This window comes from Trachemys scripta, chromosome 9 (genome assembly GCF_013100865.1).
Source record: "Trachemys scripta elegans isolate TJP31775 chromosome 9, CAS_Tse_1.0, whole genome shotgun sequence".
Lineage (NCBI taxonomy): Eukaryota > Metazoa > Chordata > Testudines > Emydidae > Trachemys > Trachemys scripta.
In genome coordinates, this window is record NC_048306.1 from 71,734,313 (window position 1) to 71,755,035 (window position 20,723).

Sequence of the window (20,723 nt, forward strand, 5' to 3'; positions counted from 1 at the left end):
ATTTGAAATCAAATCCTAATAAGCCCTATCTATATTTTAAGAATCTGGTTGTATTTTAAAACATTAACACTTTTAAAAGTGTAATTCTCATGTAACTTGCGTAACATTTTTAGTGTGCACATATTTTTCTATCATAATTGATCATTGTAATTTAAAACAGATTAAGTTGGATTTATCAAACTGGACACACCTCTTTTACAACTCAATATATAGCTAGTTTGCATTTATATTCAACAGCTACATCCAAAGCACAGCCCTAAGTGAAATATTTATTGGCTGAAGAGTACTAAATCTATATTTTAGTAGCATATTCTTTAGCTATGTGTCCATTGTTTTGGAATTTTCTCTGAATGCATTTTTCTCACAAGCTGCATAGAATTCTTTCTTTATTTTAGAGTGTCCTAAACTGTACATTTTAAACTTCATTATGTTGATCATTTGCATGAGTGCAGTAATGGGACTAGTTTTTTATTGTGTGTGTGGAGGGGGGGAGGGAGTTACTGCTTCTTTTTCTGTCCCTCGATGTTCTCGGAAACCAGATGTTTAATCTCAGTGGGCAATTTCTGATTTAAATGTATTAAATGTTTTCTAACACCTGTCTAAACATGTATTTATGTAGTAGAAGCATTAGAGATGACTGCTATTTAATGCTAATGTTCCTTAGATGTATTGCCTTTTTAATTTAAATGATTTAATCTCTTTCTTTACAGAGAAGTAAACACAATCTTCAGAGGAAACACCTTAGCTACTCGATGTCTAGATGAGATGATGAAAATAGTGGGAAAGCACTACCTAAAAGTTACTTTAAAGCCAGTCCTAGATGAGGTATGGGGTCTTTTTGCAGATATTTGCAGTAGTATGATGACTCTTGTGGCACCATCTCCCATCAATATGTAGTTTCCTACAGCTCTTTTGTATAGAAAATATACTAAGTACTTGAATATTATAGTAGCATGTGCGCCAGGTTATGGTTCTTTAGCATATTTTAATCTATATACCAAGTATTATGGGCTAAGTTGCTTGTCCAAGCCTATTGTTTCACACCCCACAGACGCTCCTGGAGACATTCTGCCAGGCAGTCAGAATTTCAGCAAGAACAGAATAAGAGCAATGGTTGTTGCACCACCCTCTAACCAGGTTCAGTAATTCTACTGGTGGGCACAGCGGGATAGGGAGGTCCATCATGGCAGAGTAGTCCTTTGCCCTAAAAGCACAGTGAGTGGCCCTTGTATATATGCACGAGACTGGGGTAGGCTCCTTGCATGCTGCCCCCTCCTTCTGGAACATGGAGACACTATTTACTATTTTGCCCTTCAAGTCTAGGACTTGTTTTTTAGCTGATTTATTTAATATCTGAATATGTTGGAAAAATTGGTATAGTAAACAGGTTAATCTTTGTGCTTTTTGTCACTTAAAAAAATTAACCAAAAGGCTTTAATTTGTATTGTTTCAGATATGCGAGTCCCCTAAACCCTGTGAAATTGATCCCATCAAATTAAAAGAAGGCGATAATGTAGAAGTTCACAAGGTAAGTGTCCTAATAGTTTTTGTTTCCACCCTAATGAATTTCCTAATTCGTATTTAAGTTTGATACAGCTGTATAAAAGATCAGTTTCATTTTAGCTCTGTTTCTGGTACTGGTATTATTCCCTTGTGACCTTGTTTCTGCACTGTTACTAGTACTAAAGTGTATTGTCTTGTAATTTTTTGTTTGTGGCATTAGCAGAGGACCCCCTATTGGTTGCTCTTCATTTCAACAATTGCCTATCTTTCAAATTTCACATCTGAATTCTTTTTAGTACAGCAGGTGATATATTGACTGCTTCTGCTGTTAACTTTGCTTAAAGCTTCATTCAGTGAACTCTTCGCTTGCCAGTGTTACGATTAAGCCACACCAGTTGGTGACATCCGCTGAAGGCAATTGCATCAGCAAAGAATTAAATAACTCTTCTGGTGAGGACTGTTGGGAAGTTATTCATCTTGGCACCAGGCCTCTGTATTGCAGAAAGGCAGTTCAATGTGTTCTTGCATTATATATCCTTGTCCTGTATTGCAAAAAACCAGCAGTGCACTTTCCAGTGGCCTTATAATTCTGAAATTCAGTGAGGATTACCAAATTACCTCTTAACAGTAACAACTTGTTGTGTACTAGAATTACGTAGTTGAAGAGGTTACCTGTATTTATGAATGGGCAATGTGTCATATATACCATGCTGTTGGTTGTCTGTAGGAATAAAAAAGTGCTCTGTTGTATTTAACAGAAACATTAACATTCTGAAAGAATATACCTGTTTTTATCCTTTCAGGAAAATCTACGTTACTATGTCGATAAAGTATTCAATACAATTGTACAGTCAAGTATAAGTTGCCCTACCTTAATGTGTGATGTGTTTTACTCTTTGAGACACCTGGCTGCCAAAAGATTTCCAAGTAAGTGTGTTTAAAAAAAACTCATTAGAAATTGACAAACACCTTTTTTTCATTTAAGCATCTTTTGTGATCTCCACATGCTGTTTACCAAGGGTAGGTCTATGCTTACCGCCGGGTCCGGCGGTAAGCAATCGATCTTCTGGGATCGATCCCAGAAGTGCTTGCCGTCGACGCCGGTACTCCTGCTCGGCGAGAGGAGTACGTGGCATCGACGGGGGAGCCTGCCTGCCGCATCTGGACCCGCCGTAAGTTCGAACTAAGGTACTTCGACTTCAGCTACATTATTCACGTAGCTGAAGTTGCGTATCTTAGTTCGAAGTGGGGGGTTAGTGTGGACCAGGCCCAAGAGTGAAATATTTTAAATTGACCCTTATTCTCTCTAGTGGCTTTGTAAACGGCTCTTGCTTTTCCTAGACTGTGTAGTGTATTTTGTTAACCAAACATTCTCTGCTTGGCATATTGTAATAAAACAATATTGGACAGCAGCAAGAGCTTTAACTGGGTAGGCAGCAGTACTGCTGAAAAGGATCTGGGGGTTATAGTGGATCAAACATTGAATATGAGTCAACAATGTGATGTAGTTGTGAAAAAGGCTGATGTCATTCTGGTGTATATTCACAGGAGTGCCATATGTAAGACGTGGAAGTTAATTGTGCCACTGTGCATGGCATCGGTGACACCTGAGCTGGAGTATTGTGTCCAGGCTTTAGAAGGATGTGGACAAGTTGGAGAGGGCTCAAAGAAGAGCAGCAAAAATTATAAAAGGTTTAGGAAAAAACTGGGCATGTTAATTTTGGAAAAAAGAAAATTTAAGAGGGGGGAGGGACCTGATAAGTCTTCAAATATCTTAAGGGATATTATAAAGGGATGGTGATCAATTGTTCTCCATGTCCACTGAAGGTGGGAGAAGCAGTAATGGGCTTAATCTGGTTAGATATTAGGAAAGCATTTTTTAACTATAAGGATAGTTAAGCACTGGAATAGGTTACCAAGGGAGTTTGTGGAATATCACTCGTTGGAGGTTTTAAAGAACAGGTTAGACAAACATCTGCCAGGGATGTTCTAGGTAAACTTGGTTCTGCCTCAGCATGACTGTTGAAGGTCCCTTCTAGCCCTACCTTTCTCTCTGATTCTTTGATTTCTTGATGCACCAAAGCAGCAGAGCTGAGTGTTGCAAGACAGTAGTAACATGTGGATAAAAACTTCAAGGGACCTGCAGAAATGCAGAAGCAATACTGAAAGTATTTTAATAGTCAAATAACTGCCATAAAAAAGCTAAATTTACTTTTGCTTCTATGTAAAATACAGCTACTCCAACATATATTAGTGCCAGATGCAGTTCCATAGTTAAGGTAGTATTGCGTATTTTGCGGTTAATGTAGGGATTCAAATAGTTTTACATGTAAAGAATTCAATATATCCTATCTAAAATTAAAATACTTATTCTTTGAGTACAGAATGAATTTTCTGAGAATTTAAATAGGTTAATTGGTTGTGAATTAACTTTCCTTTTTTTAAAAAAAATGGATCCATTAAGAAATTTAATACCCTGTGTCAGATCACTTTCTGTCCAAATGACCTTAATACTGGAATAAAACAGGCTATTGGAACGTCCTGTATAGTTAAAAATCAGTGACATCTCTTGCATTGCTACAGGTGAAGACCATTTATCCTAACAAAGAGATTTGTGTCATTATTCATAACTGAAAGTTGTTTATTCAGCAGAGGCTGACAAATGTTCTACAGAGAATTCCATGGAGAACTGCTCTCTTTCAAAATGGCTGTTCTCTCCTGCTATTGTCAAAGTCTCTGAGGACACAGATGCTCTCAGTTTAAGATAGTACCTCAATATAACATGACCCGATATAACGTGGTAAAGCAGTGCTCCGGGGGAGGGGAGGGCTGTGCACTCCGGTGGATCAAAGCAAGTTCGATATAACGCGGTTTCACCTATAACACAGTAAGATTTTTTTTTTTGGCTCCCAAGGACAGCGTTATATCAAGGTAGAGGTGTACTTTCAAAATGGCCGCTGTCTCACATCGTTCCCAGTGTCAGTGAAACCAAGCTGCCCTCAGTGAATACCATGGTCCCACTATACTGTTAGGCATAAAACAGTAAAAACGTCAGAGATCGTAAATATCCCCAAAACTTGTAAATGTAGCATTAAGGTTAAATCTAAACATATTAAGGTATGGAAATAAATAGCTATGGCACCAAGCATCCTTGATACCACCCACTGGTGACGAGGAAAAAATGGTGCTTAGTGAGAAATGAGTTTCTCTCTTAATCAGTTTTATCTAATCTGAGACTAGAAAATTTTTATGTGCTAATCATAATTATATGGCTTCATGGTTTATATGATGATATTACAGGGAGGGGTTAAGGTTGTTTGGATGTCTTAACTACATTTGCATATCTTAAAAGAAATCCAAACATGGTAAATTTTAACCTTAACTCTGAATATATTAGTATACTATGCTAGCCCTAGTGTAGATGGGTCATCAGTTGCCACAAGCATTTTTAACTCTGCAAATTAGACATGCTCAGAGCAGGGTCTAATCAATATGGTATGTGATAGCATCTGTGGCAGCCGCGTTGCTAACCCTGGTGGAACTAAGCCGGTGTTGGCAATAATGGAATATTTTCTGCTCATCATTGCTACTTTTTCATTTCATGCGCCTCATTAGTTCTGTTCTATAGAAAAATAGTTCTCTTCCCTATTGATGCTGTCTCCCTACAGTTTTTATTTTGACTGTCTTCACTATTTCCTTGTTAAGCTTAGTTTGTTACATTTCATGGTTTTTCTCTGCAGATGACCCTCATGTACAGTATTCTGCAGTGAGCAGCTTTGTGTTTCTTCGTTTCTTTGCTGTCGCTGTAGTCTCACCTCATACTTTTCATTTACGACCTCATCATCCAGTAAGTTTTTTGTAAATTTTTTTGTATCACTTTTACTCATAATCTGCAGATCTCTTTAGATAGAAAGATGTATAGAGATAAGCTTCTCTCACTGGCTGTACTCTGCAATTCAAAAAGAAAATCAGGGTACTAATTTTCTCTTACGTTGGGTTTTTCCTTTCACACCTGGCTAAAGGAAACCGTGGCTTTGTGGGAGGCATTGGCTAATAATTTATAGTGGGAGCTCTTAAATGGGATGGAGCTGCTTTTAATGGAGCATATGTTTCAGGGTGTATTAGAGGAAGGTGCTGCTCTCTGTGGAGATGAAATCTTAAGGGGATACTTTTTTTTCAAAGGCAGAAATGGCAGTTATGAACCTCCGTCACACACACACACACACACACACACACACACACACTCTCTCTCTCTCTCTCTCTCTCTCTCTCTCTCTCTTTTCCCTGTATGGAGTTAGGCTTCTAAATGTCATTTGTGCCTTTGAAAATCTCCTTCCTCTCCCCAGTCTCTCAAATAGAAGTTGCAGGAAGAAATGCTTTCTGTGATGGTATTGGGTAGCTCTGATTTATGCACTCATGTGGATTTTACTTATTCTCCTGTATTGCCAGATGTTCAACATAATAGCAAAAATTGTACATATTCCATCCATGTAATCTGGTAACCATATTATAATTGTAATATGGAACATACCCATCTGAATTTTTGTACAACAATATTTAGTCTAAATTTTACATTGGAAAATGTCAAAGCATAGGAATAAGCTATTGAATTACTGCTTACATATAAAGGAGAACATAACTTTTTGAAATCTCCCCCTGAGACTAATTGATATTTAATAATTTCGTACATATATTATCCATGCACTTGGTGTTTGCAAAAGAAAAATCTACTTAAATAAATTTAGCCATTAGTCCAAAGACATTATGCAGAGAGAGGCAAAGTGAGAGTAAATGAATCCTGTGTGTTTATAAAGACCCATCAATAGAATTAATACTTGGAGTTGTAAAGGGGCAAAGAAAGTAGATTTCCCAAGGCCACAGTTGGACTCGTATGTTAAAATGTGCAAGCTGGAAATGAGTAAATAGTCAAATTGGTTAAATATTTATTTGGAAGACAGAATAATAGCAGTGTGCACGTGACAAGCCATTAAGAAAAATCGCATGTAAATATTCGTGTGTGTGTGTGTGTGTTGTGACAACCTACCCAATTTCTTGTTGGCTACTGTGGCACGGTGCAGCATTGATGCCACCTCTGTTTCCCTCTTAGTCCCAGCAATAGGCCTGTGAGGGGAGGCTGTGTAAAGTAGAATTCTCTAGTCCAAAGAAAACATGAAACAAAATGGCCTTTTGCCCCTCCTTGGCTACCCGTCTACCTGCTGCCTCGCAGAGTGTTGATCCTCTAGACTTTCTCCCTGAAGGCTCAGCTCCTACATGAGCTGCTGACCCCCAGGGCTTTCTCCATGAAGTCCTTTCCCCAGTCTGGTTCTTCCCTGGGTGGATCCTTGGTCATAGTCTGTCTCCACTCCCATCTGCCTGGAGTTGGCCTTTTCCCAGGCCTACCACAATAGAGGTCTGCTCCGACCTAGCTGGACCCAAGCCTGAGAAGGTTGAGTAGTTTTCCAAACTGACCCAACACCGAACCTGAGTCAGCACCACCACTACCCTCCTGCATTTGGGGTTGGCACGGCAGCAGCTGCATTCGCAGGCAATTGTGTGCCCTTGCCCTGCTCCTGCCATTTTCTCAGAAATACCAAACAGTGTTGTAAAGCTGTTAGCTTTTTACTAGAGCTGGTTGAAAACTTTCTATCTAAACCATTTTTCAACAGAAAATTGGGGTTTGAACTAAACTTTTTGGCTTTCTGTGGAAAATTCCATTTTTACCACAAACAAAGAAAAATTTTTATGTATTTAAAAAAAAAATGTATGTTTTGAATTTTTCAACAAAAAGTTGAAATTTTCTAGGGGAAATACCCATTTTCCCACCAGTATGTTCGGGGGAGAAAAGAAAAAAATCCCAAAAACCAACAAACATTGAAACATTCAGAAAAAAATCCTACCAAAACAAAATGTTGTTTTGCACACACAGTTCTCTTTGGGAGAGGATTAGAATGAAGGATAACACCTGGCAAGTTGTTAGTTTAATGCACTACTGGAAGGCACTCAGATACTACAGTGATGGGAGCAATACATGAACCTGTATATAAGATGTTTAAATTTTCTCACAAGAATTTATTTCCAGCTAGAAAGTAATGTAGTATGACAAATCAAGTAAGATAGCCGTCTTGCCAAATCCCTATTTTGAAATCCAGGTTTTGTAATTGAGTTGCCTAAAAATGTAAAGGGACTCTTCAATTTGTTTCCTAAAATTATTTATTTTAGGATGCACAAACTTCTAGAACATTAACTCTTATATCAAAAACCATCCAAACTTTGGGGAGCTGGGGAAGTTTGTCCAAAAGCAAGCTTGTAAGTATATTAACGTTCTTACGTTGATGTATTTGTTTCACAGATCTTCTTGTTAGACATCAATTTATACGCTTATATCTTCTCTTTTAGTCAAGTTTCAAGGAGACATTTATGTGTGAATTTTTCAAAATGTTTCAAGAAGAAAAGTTTACAGAAGCTGTTCAAAAGGTACCTACTATGTAAACAATATTTGGCTCTTTTTAATGCCTTTGAGAGCAGGCCAGACTTAATAAAATGCCTATGATTTAAGATGTTTCCTTGCAATTCTCTTTTCTAAAAAAAAAAAAAAAAAAATCAAAATATTCTTATGTGCAATCTGTTTTTAATAAACCATAGATGTGAAAAAACTGCCAAAGCAAATTTTTGGAGCCATAATCCAGCTCGCCATCTTGGCTGGAAATGACTAAGCTGAGGCTTGAACAATATAAAATATGTTTAGATTTTAGATATCTAAAATTTAGATAAGTAGATTATAGAATGTTTATATATGAAAATTGTATTGAATTTAAGCTTAAAGATCTTAGCTTCTTAAATATCTCTGGATGATCTCTGAATGGATGTAGTCTAATAGGGTATATATCTTAAGCTATTATATTGATATTACTTCATCCAGAGGCTTGTTATGAATGGTCTTATTACTGAAAAAAATAGATATAAAAATACATCTACTCAATACATAGATTTTTGCCTCTTTGCTATAGTTAAATGAGGAGCAGCTCTGAACTTTCTGTATGGATGTTAGAGCACTTAGAACAGTCGAGCTTTCATCAGATTGGTTTGAAATTCAGTATGCCTCCATGTGGACACAGGGTATGGTTAGTGATCCAAATACGGGGCTGTTTGACCAAGGGGTTACTGAGATACAAGCCGGGGGGCAGGGGGAGGGAAACAACGCTTTTCTTGAAGCAATGGTAATTTCTGGCAGTGGTGGGTTTTGCTCATGGACCGAGATCAAACTAAGGCTCAGATCATCACCTCAGATACTCTAGTGTACCCCGATCAAAGTGCCTGGCACCCAACAGTCCTTTGGGGAAAATCACATGAAAACACTATTTAAAAAAGGGGTTGCTTCTCCAGTTAGGCATGGTAAGGCACACTCACCTATTTGTGCACCTAATAGATTACACTGTGCATGTGCAGAGAGCCTATCTGGGAAACTATATCTACACCACAGGTTCATGAGTGGCTCTAAGAATACGTTATGGTCATTGAGTCCAAGCACTACCCCAGGAACTGAGAGTTTGAATCCAATTTGGGGTAAAAATCTGAAGTTTAAAAAAAGCAGGCATATTGCTCCAATCTGCCTCTATCAAAGTGTTGTTTTATTTTTATTTTGGAAAAATGTATTCCAAATACAGCGGAATAGTCAGAAGAGGCTTAAATTTTTTTGAAAGGAGAATAAACTACACAAGCAATTGCTTGCTGGGAGGGGAGGTGATAAGGCATGGAAGAGTAGGTAGGAATAAGGGGAGAGGGGGTTGGGGGAATCAGGTGATGGGAACTAAGGAGAGTGGAAGGAGAGGGATGAGACACTGGAAAGAGGACTAGGGAGAATAGGGGCCAGAGACACCTGTCATCCCACATTCCCCTCCCAAGTATGTGTGTTCCCCCAGGCCATCTAGAGGGGTGTGACCCTCCCTCTTCTCTGCCGTCTCTTCTCTCCCCCCGCCCCCATGTGAGTCACAGATGGGGGTGTCTGAGCCTCTCTCCCTCCCTGCTCCCAGTATGTGTGCCAAGATCTGAAAGCCCCTGCCCATCTATGGACATATGATCTCCCCAGCCTGTGGCCTCCCCCCTCATCTGACTCAGGTTTTGGGGGTGCTTGCCTTTTGGGGGTGTCTGAGCCCCTCTCCCCACCCCCATATGTGAAGCCCTGTCCTTCTAGGTGAGGACCTTAGAACAGCCATGCTTAAAGCATGTGCCAGGAACACACTACTGACACTGGGGTGAGGAGCTGAGAGCAGGTGTGCTTGACACACATCAGAAACTCTCCAGCATGGGGGACAGGAAGTTCACACACCTCAGAGCTGTTGTTTCAGGCTGTACCTTATCTCCAGTAAGTATTCTCTCTCTCCAGAGAATCTCATTGAGATGAACTGGCTGTTTAATTGCTGAGACTGCTATACTGTTGATGGATGTGTAGAACTCCTCCCTTCCATTCTCTCTGTAATGTCATGCAGTATTGTAAAGGAGCGCCAGTTCTGGACTAGCAAAGGTTTGGAAGCCATTCCTGTTTAAACGACAGCTCTTCTAAGTGCTCTAAAATCTGCCTGCTTAGACAGATTGTCTTGACATTTGCTATGCCTTGTGGGAGTTAGTGATCCAAATGTCGGGTCATTTGAGCAAGGGGTTGTCAAGATACAGCCTGCTGGGGAAAAAACAGCCTTTCCTTAAATTCATAGATTCTAGCAACTTTGAAGTTTGACATTCACGTGGGGTAGAAATCTGAGAATGAACTATAAAGATTTGGGGGGAAAAATGGTTCTATCAAGGGTGTGTTTCTGTTTTTGTTTGTTTTTCAAAGCATGATCATTATCCCCATTTCACTATAGCAAAATATACAGAAGTGGGAGGAGAGGAGAATTTAGGAATCACATAGAACTGTGTGGAAAGACCATTGGATTGGGACTGTTCCCAGCTCTGCCACTGACCTGCTGAGTGACCTGGGGCAAGTCACTTAATCTCTCTCTGAGCTTTGGTTTCCCATCTGTAAAATGGAGATAATGACATGTAGGTCTTTGAGATCTACTGATAAAAAGCACTATATAACAGCTAGGTCTTCTGATTAAATAGCCACAGTAGCATATCAGTTACAAACCCAAATGAGAACTACAACTGTCTAAATGACCACTAACCTCTACCAACAACAATTTTTTCTGTTTAAAAAAACTAGGAAATTAAAAGGCAAAAAACTTTAGAACAAAGTTAAGCTTGCTCCAGGGAGAGCTTGTGCCCCTCCAGAACAGAGTTCAGCAAGACTCATACTCTGGAAAACCAGAAAGTACCAAGTTATGGTAAATGCCTACGCCGCCTTAACTCTGCCCTCTTTGAGCAGCGCCCCAATACACCCATTGCACATGCGCTCGCTCGCGCTCTCTCTCTCTCTCTCTCTCTCTTTCTCTCTCCCCACTGCCTGTGCTTGCCCTATGATCAAACACTGAACCGACTACCCTGATAGTATATTACATTTATAAAATTTAACCACTTTACATCCTTTTACAGCCCCTTCATACTTCCACACAAGACAACACCTAAGCTATATTTTCCCATTACCTATCATTAAATCCACAGACTGCTGTCATATCCCTCCTCAGCCATGGCAAGAAGACCCCAGTGTCCTGCTACTGACGCAACATGCACAATACTGTATTGAAATTACGTAGACTGCAACCTCAAGAAGTTGTTTGAATTCTGGTCTCCATGTGTGTGTTCCACCAAGGCTGAAACAGGAGAGTTCTAGCAAGTGGGTCTGCTTGTCCACACCTATGTAGATGCTCTGCTCGTGCTCCTTACTGAGGTATAAGGGGCAGCGTGCACTGAGGCCTCTTCAGTTCCTTCTTACCGCGTGGCCTGAGTCAGACTCTTCTAGTGTCTGGAACTGATCATCTTCTACGTTCTTGCCTGTGACATATTTAAAAGTTTTATCCTGTTAGTTTTTTCATAGTTTAGTTAAAATTCCCTGCCCCGGGGAATCCTCCAATACCTCAATGCAGGACTTAAATCATGTCCAGCCTTCTGGGTTGCATCCCCAGCCCCCACTCCTCTTCATTCAAGGATGATCAGCAGTGCTGTCTCTGCTGCCATGGAGAAACTCATATCTCTGCTAAGTACAGTATCTGCCTCTCCTTGCTAGTTGAACGTGGCAGGCACGAGAACTCTTAACTTTGGAAACACCTGACAGAAGGTGCCATGAGGCTTCAGTTGAATCGACCCTGCGGTAATTCTCCTGTACGTGGACCTGAGACATCGAGGAGTGTGCCTTCTAGTTCAATGCCTTACTCAGACATGGAAATGGCTTGAATAAAGGACACTGTCACCTAGCCCTTCTCATGAAAGTAAGATGCACTATCATAAACATAAGAGCAGAGCCCCTCCTAGACCTTAGAGAATGGATCCCCCTCTACAGGTTGGGCAGATCTTCATGACCATGATCAAAAGGCTCATTGGAGCAATGCTCTTCAACATGGACCTCGATAGCAATCAAAACAAAACACTGAGTGTCAAAAGACCCTAAACCATCATTACCAATGATAACACAGTCGAAGGGGACATCGCCGGCAGTACCACCACAGCCCCAGAAGGAACCACCAACTACTAAGAGTTCCTTTACACGAACATCAGTGGTACAGGGCAATGAGACTCTGCCTCCAGAATCCTACACCACCCCAGAAAACACTGTCATCCTCCCATACCCACAATCTGCCTTCCCCTCCCCCCCGCCCTCCCGGTTGTTCAGACCTACCCTCACCAGGGAGATCATCTCCCATTCCATCTTCTAGCCATGGCTTCCCAATACCTGTACCAGTGAGACCACTGATGGAACTGGACCCAGACTTCTCATCTTCCAGAGTCACACTTTCCAGTGGAACCATCTTCCCCTCCACAAAGGGAGTTCAGTCTGGACAGAAGTTCAGGAGTCCTCTGTTTTCAGCCTTGTTGATCTAATTATGGACCTCATCCCTCAGGACCACCACACCCTTCTTTCAATGGATCATTTTGGCCTTACTAGGGACCATGGGACCTGTACACATGGCACATGGAGTCTGTGTATCCCATAGGGAATCCTAGTACCCCTCTCTGTCCAGGGACCAACTGGAGATTCCTGAACCTACAGTGGAGGAGGAAGACTAACCAGATCCATCAGTACCACTGGACCCAAAGGTATTTCATCTTCCTTGCCTGATGTGACTTCTCTGGATAACCACATACCGTTCCAAGAACTACTGCTGAGAGTAGTAGAAGAGCCTCTTAGAGGAGATCCAGGGCTCATAACACAAGCTCTTGAACATTCTTCAACAGCCTTTGTGGTCTAGCCAAATAGCACTCCCAGTCAACAAGGCCATATTAGAACCAGCAAGAACTGTATGATAAACACCAGCCACTTGTGCCCCTACCTCTAAGAGGGCAGAAAAGCAGTACTTTCTCCCAGCTAAGGGAACAGAGTTCTTCTTCCACCCTGCCCCAAACTCCCTATTTGTCCAAGCAGCCACAGAAAGTTCAGACAGCAACACCCAAAGGCCATCCCTGCTGACAAAGAACATAAGAACAGCCATACTGGGTTAGACCGATGGTCCATCTAGCCCAGTGTCCTGTCTTCCAACAGTGGCCAATGCCAGGTGCTTCAAAGGGAATGAACAGAACAGGTAATCATCAAGTGATCCATTCCCTGTCACCTGTTCCCAGCATCGGGCAAACAGGGGCTAGGGACACTTCAGAGCATGGTTTTGCATCCCTGCCCATCCTGGCTAATAGCCACTGATGGACCTATCCTCCATGAGCTTATTGACTTCTTTTTTTTCTTTTTTTTTTTTTTTTTTTTTTTGAACCCTGTTTAGTCTTGGCCTTCACAACATCCTCTGGCAAAGAGTTCCACAGGTTGACTGTGCATTGTGTGAAGAAATAGTTCCTTTTGTTTGTTTTAAACCTGCTGCCTATTAATTTCATTGGGTGACCCTTGGTTACTGTGTTATCTGAAGGAGTAGATAATACTTCCTTATTCACTTTCTCCATACCAGTCAAGATTTTATAGACGTCCATCATATCCCCCCTTTTCAGATTTGAAAAGAGATGACAAAGTCCCAGTCTTTTTAATCTCTCCTCCTATGGAGGCTGTTTCATACCCTTAATCATTTTAGTGGCCCATCTCAGTACCTTTTCCAGTTCTAATATCCTTTTTGAGATTGGCTGACCAGACCTGCATACAGTATTCAAGGCTATGACTTTTGCCAGGAAGCTCACTGAACTACGTGGTCTAACATCTGAACCACCATATACAATCTTCTTTTTAGATAAGGTATACTTATGCCTTCAGCCAAGCTTTCTCTCTAAAATAGTATCAAATTTTCACATCAGCCAGTCAGTTTACTTGTATTTTCCCAAAACTGCACGCAAATTGGGACAAGCAACTGCTAAACGTATTGGACGTTAGACAAGCACTGGCATTTTACATAGCACCAAACGGTTTCAGCGACCCACTCTACTGTTCATGGCTATAGCGGACAGAATGAAAAGGTCTTCCGATCTCGTCTCAAAGAATTTCATCTTGGATAACTTCCTGTATCGGTGTTTATGATCTGGCAGGCAATTCTCCACCAGACAAGCTGACAGCTTGCTCCACAAGATCACAAGCAACCTCAACGGTGTCCTTGCACAGGTCCTATCCAGAATATTTGTAAAGCAGTTGTTCTAATTTATTCCTCCACCATTCAGTACAGCTGCACCTAAAGCAGTGAATGCCACTGGAGTGCATGCAGATAATTCCCAGAGGCTATTGCCAGCTCCAGGGTCGGAGTTAAGATTGCGTAGGCGTTTACCTTACTCTGTTTCCTGCTTTTCAGAAATTTGAGTTTTGTTGAGCTCGACATTCTGAAAGGCACAGGCTAGCACCAGTCAACTTTAACTTTGCGTTAACAAAGTTTTTGCCATTTAACTTTTTCATATATTTGTATATTACATATACACATAGGCCAAGATGTTAAAAATGAGCATAAAATTAAGGTCCTAACTTAATAAGTGTCCTAACTTTTTAAAAAGTACTGAGCAACTAGCAGCTCCTAGGGGCTTTTGGAAATCTTGTGTGTAGTTGAGAAATTTCTAATGTACTCTTCATAAATTTGTTTTCATGTTACTGACCTTTTAAAACTGAATTCCATACAATTTACCCCTAATTACACTCTATTTACCGAAATATTTGTGTACTGCAAAAAATGGTGTTTTTATGAGAAACACTATGGATGTGGGCAACTTTTTTTTCTTTCCAAACATAACCTATTCTCCTTGTTCTCTTTAGTTTTTAGATGAAGTGTCATCTACTGAAAGTAAAGAGCCCAGTGGCATGAGTGAACCAGTACATCTAAAAGAAGGGTAATTGAAGTGTAAAGTACTGTCCATTGCACAAATGTTTAGTAAAGACATGATCTCAAAGCAAGGACATTATGCACGTCCATTTTGTATTATTTATACCTGGAAAATATGTATGAATTTTACCCCTATTTAATTACAGCAAATTACTTTATAAAATGAACAATAATTAGAAAACATTTGTTGACATGTTGCATTGATTATATTATTTATGAAATTTGTGAAAATACTCCATTAGTGTATACACTATAAACATTAGCGATATGTAGTTTGTAGAATTAGTTAACAGCTCTTGTGAAATTTTTATAACTCACATATTTTAGGAAGCTTATCTTTTTTCTTAATGTTTTCAGTCTCTCTCTGTATTTCTGAAGGAATGTAATCCATGCCCTCTCAGTGGCAGATTTAATAAATGTTAAAATGTATTTCAGAATCCCATAACCTGCTATTAGAATGACTTCACATGCTCTGCCTCTTGAGCTCTGAGAGACCAAATATACCAAAGCAGAAAAATCCTTCCCATAATTAGAGAGCATATGAAAGTTTCATTCTTAATGACTCATAGAATATTTGAAAAACGTGGGGCAGAGGTGGCTAATGGTAAAGTAAAAAAATAAGTTTTGTTTGCCCATAAACACCCTTGAGTTAATCTATTTACGAGCTGTTCCTTGGTTAAAAAAAAGATTCAGTTTATATCTGGGAAGCGGATTTTTAGCAATGGAATCATCCTCTACAGAACAATAACTTCTGGCACATGCTTCTTCCTCAGTCTGAGAGTTAAATTGCCAAACTTAGGCTAGGTCTACACTACCTGCCTGAATCGGCGGGTAGAAATCGATCGCTCGGGGATCAATTATTGCGTCTCGTCGGGACGCAACAATCGATCCCCGAATCGACGCTCTTACTCCACCAGCGGAGGTGGGAGTAAGCGCCGTCGACGGGGAGCCGCGGAGGTCGATTTTGCCACCGTCCTCACAGCGGGGTAAGTCGGCTCCGATAGGTCGAATTCAGCTACGCTATTCGCATAGCTGAATTTGTGTATCTTAAATCAACACCCCCCCACCCACCCACCCCGTAGTGAAGACCTGCCCTTATTTAATGTGGCAAATTGTGTACCTTTTACCCTGCCAAAACATGGGGGAGAACAATGCTTGTTCCCAAAACATACTGAATAGAAATGAGGAAGAGGACCGCTACAACAGACAAATCACTAAACATGCTGATTCACAAGCCTTTTCAATGCTAGGGAGTTTACCCATTGCTGAAAATAAGTGTCAGCAAAGGGTGCAGTTAAAGCAGTGTTGAATGCAATTTGTTCTGGTCTGCATTTGCCGTTAAACCGTGTTGAAAATCAGTTCAGCTGCATCTGTTTCATAAGCTAGACAAAGCTATATTTTCTGAGAACGGTGGAAAGGAAAGAGAATCTTGTAATTGGATACACATCACCATTTTGGTAAAATGCAGGTCTCCAGAGGTATGCAAGAGGCCCCTGTCCTGGGTTGGTGCTTCAAACAAGTGATGGGATTTCGATTGTCTTGCGCTCAAAGTTCTTACCTGCTAAAGAACCTCTTGACTGAGTCACTATAAGAAAGGAAGAAGTGAGGGTTTTTTACCCCTGAAAGCTTATGCCCAAATAAATCTGTTAGTCTTTAAGGTGCCACCGGACTCCTTGTTGTTTTTGTGGATACAGACTAACACGGCTACCTCATGATACTATAATAGAGGAAGTCTCAAGATCTATTTTGTGAACCAAAGTCATCTTTAAACCTAGATTTTTCGTGTTTTCATTGCATGACAAATAGCTCATTCTCTCCAGTTAGTTTTAAACTAAGTTTTTAAAGCAAAGCTGTTTAGTATGTGAGGTTTGTGCATTTATAATGTGATTTCTCTGTACAGTGAAATGTATAAAAGAGCTCAGGGAAGAACTCGGATTGGAAAAAAGAATTTCAAGAAACGATGGTTCTGCCTAACAAGCAGAGAGCTCACTTATCACAAACAACGAGGTAAATCTTAATCTGTTTTTCGGCAATTAGATTTTTATTGAAAACTGCTTACGTAATTGTGCTAAGAAATGGTAAATGTGTGTGTCACAGCCATTAAGTGACTTTAAACATCATGATCATGTTCTTATTTATTGTAATAATAACAAAACACTAATAATTTTCAATCTTTGGCTATTTCCTTTTCTGAAGTGATTTCAGAAATGTGTCTCGGTTGCATCCAATTTTGAATCCTGTTTTTGTTTGTTTATCCACAAATATGTTTGCTTCCCCCCCCCCCCCAGAGGTGCATGTTGCATATAGGGTTGCTCTACCCTGCATTCCAAACACTTCCCATCTAAGCTGCAGTGATCTAGTTCCTAGCCATCCTGCAGAAGGGCTTCTACAGACCCTACTATAATTCCACCCTGTTGGGTTCCCCATAACCAGCAGAGCTATCAGGGAACATTGGGGTGTTTTTACAATTTTAAAAGCATTTCTAGCTAGAGTAAAATGTGTGCTTGTGACTAAAAGTTTCCTGGAAATTGTGACAGACCCAGACCAGTGGGGTACAGGAGTCTGGTAGAGGGCAAATATACTGGTCACTGGATGAGTAGTTTTCTGTTCCCTGAGTGACCAGAGCAGGGGCTGCACTAGAGTAATCAGGAACCTGCTAGAACCAGTGAAGGCAGGCAGGCTAATTAGGACACATGGAGCCAATTAAGAAGAAGCTGCTAGAATCAACTAAGGCAGGCTAATCAGGGCACATGGGTTTTAAAAAGGAGCTCACTTCAGTTTGTGGTGGGAGTGTGAGGAGTTGGGAGCAAGAGGCGCAAGGAGCTGAGAGGTGAGGGTATGCTGCTGGAGTTCTAAGGAGCACAAGTGTTATCAGACACCAGGAGGAAGGTCCTGTGGTGAGAATAAGGAAGGTGTTTGGAGGAGGCCATGGGGAAGTAGCCCAGGGAGTTGTAGCTGTCATGCAGCTGTTCTAGGAGGCACTATAGACAGCTGCAGTCCACAGGGCCCTGGGCTGGAAACCCAGAGTAGAGGGCGGGCCTGGGTTCCTCCCAAACCTCCCACTTGATCTGGACTGTGGGCTCTTCCAGAGGGGAAGGGCTCTGGGCTGTTCCCCAACCCACCTGGTGAATCTCTGAGGCAGGAAAATCCGCCAATAAGCGCAGGACCCACCAAGATAGAGGAGGAACTTTGTCACAAAATGTATTGTGTTAATCACAAATTAGTTTGACTACTTTATAGACTATTACTTGTTTATAGAATAACAAGTGGAAAAAGGTCTACAGAGCAATCAATTTCTTCATCTCACAGAACTGTCCTTAAGGGTTTTCACCATTTAATCAAGAGTCTTTACAATTTAATCAAGGTATCTGTTCAGCAGAAATCCAGAATTCAGGAATCTTCAGTTCATGAGCTGCGGAGCCTAATTTTGATTCAGGAATCAAAACTGTCTGTTTTTGTTATCAACCATGAAACCTTGATTTCTGCCTTTACACTATCTGCAGATCTATCAAAGAAGATACTGTTACCTGTGTGATACTGTGAAGGAAGTGGTCTACAGGTGACAGAACTGTGACCTATATACATTTTGGAGGAGCACTTAGAGACACATTGACAGACATGACTATAATTGTCAGTTATGAGTAACAAACAGGTTTCTCTTGATGCTAACCAATGGCCCATGAATAGGCATTTATATGTTCTGAATAGTTAACTGTACCCATTACATCCTTAGTGTTGCCTGACGAAAGCTATATAAGCAACATGAATTAGGAGTTCATACATGATACCACAGCTAAGAGCTAGCTTTCGTATTTTTCTCTTCCTATGTTCTTTGCTACTCATTCACAATACACAAGGGTAAGGATCTCATCAGTATTTTCCTGATTATTGACACTTTGCCCATCAAGTGGAGGAACTGCTTTTCTAGTCTTAGTGTTTCTAGCTTGCTTATCCTGAATCTTCTTTCACTCATTGTCTTCACACAGTATGTGTACGCATGCTAATTTAACTAACACACATTTTGACCCATTAGAAGTGTTGGATTTCAAAAGGAGGTGATACAGTAAAGTCTTGATTTCCTACACAGGAAGGCTTTCTCTCTGCCATTCGTCTGTTGCATAATGGCAACTGATGAGATTTGGTCTGTTAATCACAATTCAACTTCTCACTTCAATAAAAGAACAGTGAACATACCTAAGAAGCAGGTTGAACAAGTATTGTTTAATTTATGCAACACTACAAACAAATGAGTGAGAAACAAATGTCTTTCTCCTGTCCATAATGTGTTTTTTGTGCCTCATTTCTGAGCCCTTTATTCTCATATCACTAGTGTTAAACCTTTTGATTAGTTTGTCCTTTGTCAACAATGTGGATGCATATCTGTGAAATCTCAACTTCTAATATCAATGCGCTGATCCCAGGAAATGATTTGTAGTCTGATTCATTCTTGTTATCCATTCACAAATTTATGCAGACAAAGAACCAATTTACAACATTCCAATCAAAAACATCCTCACTGTGGAGAAGCTTGAGGAGAGCGCCTTCAATAGGAAAAATGTGAGTCAGATGTAGCTTTTGAAATAATAGATTCATAATTCCTGAGAAGTTCTTGAAGAAATGACTACTGGTGATAACTTCATAAAGTAATCCCTCATCACTTTAGAATTAAATTCTCAATTTTTTTCTGCCCTGGGTCCCCAAACCAACATTTTTTGTCATTACTTCAATCCCACAATCCTCTGGGGTCATGAAACCATAGGTGTTCTTTGAGCAGGGGTGATGGAGAAGGGGGCTCTGGAGGGTTCTGATGCCTTTAATTTGTGAAGAAATTATGTTGCTGCCGCTGTGAGGTGATGCTGAAGGAAATAGGGGGATTTACATCTCCCCTTCCCTCCTCATCCACATGTTGCTCTGCTCCAAAGAAGTGCTGCTCAAAGATGGGGAGCAGCTGTATGAGCACCAGGGGCCACTGGGTCAAGGCAGATGGTTCTTTACCTTTTTTAGCAGTGCTTCCTGGTATCAGGAAGTGGTGTAGCCAGGGAGCAGAGATGATGAGTGAAAAGTAGTATCAGTGTCCCAGGATGCTTGGTCAGATTAGAAATGGGGCAGCAGCAATAGAGAAAGGAGGAAGAAAGACCTCTCCTTCCCTCCACTTAATTCACTTCCTGTGGTTCCTTGTGGCTGTTGGGTTTCGGTGATTTTTTTACAGTGACCTCTGAGTTGATTTGAATATCTTCAGAGTTATTCAGTATGTCACTGAATAGAATTTTTGCAGAATAAAACACTTTCATCCACAGATGTTTCAAGTGATTTATGGAGAGAAGCCACTCTATATCCAGGCAAATAACTGTGTGGAAGCTAGTGAGTGGATAGAAGCTCTCTGCAGGGTAAGCAGGTGTAACCAGAAGAGACTGAGTGTTTATCATCCCTCCGCTTTTCTGAATGGGAACTGGCTTTGCTGCAAGGCCACCACTGAGAATACAAAGGGCTGCACTCCATGCACTGCGTAAGTTGCTTCTGAAGTAAAAAGCATTCTATGATAAAATGAGTCATTGATTCTTTTTGCAACTTGCAGATGGTTTAAGCATTAATTTCATATTTTCTTTCACAAGTTAAGCTGGATGCATCTCTCCTAATTTAAAAAAAAAAGTAACTATGCTTTATCAGTAACAGAGGGGTAGCCGTGTTAGTCTGAATCTGTAAAAAGCAACAGAGGGTCCTGTGGCACCTTTGAGACTAACAGAAGTACTGGGAGCATAAGCTTTCGTGGTTAAGAACCTCACTTCTTCAGATGCAAGAAGTGAGTTTCTTCTTGCATCTGAAGAAGTGAGGTTCTTA

The 20,723-nt window shown here is 40.6% G+C and overlaps 1 protein-coding gene across 2 annotated transcripts in view; it reads left to right on the forward strand.

The window, feature by feature from the left end:
• Positions 1-20,723, forward strand: part of RASA2 (RAS p21 protein activator 2) — a gene marked incomplete at its 5' end in the record, with an annotated part of 40,579 nt that overhangs the window by 13,506 nt on the left and 6,350 nt on the right. For both annotated transcript variants that reach the window (XR_004647101.1, XM_034781552.1), the window contains 10 exon segments: positions 711-825; positions 1,454-1,528; positions 2,307-2,430; positions 5,244-5,350; positions 7,723-7,809; positions 7,900-7,977; positions 14,819-14,892; positions 16,786-16,892; positions 19,360-19,442; positions 20,183-20,391. Coding sequence is in view for 1 of the 2 variants with exons in the window: in XM_034781552.1 (XP_034637443.1) it covers positions 711-825; positions 1,454-1,528; positions 2,307-2,430; positions 5,244-5,350; positions 7,723-7,809; positions 7,900-7,977; positions 14,819-14,892; positions 16,786-16,892; positions 19,360-19,442; positions 20,183-20,391 (1,059 nt within the window).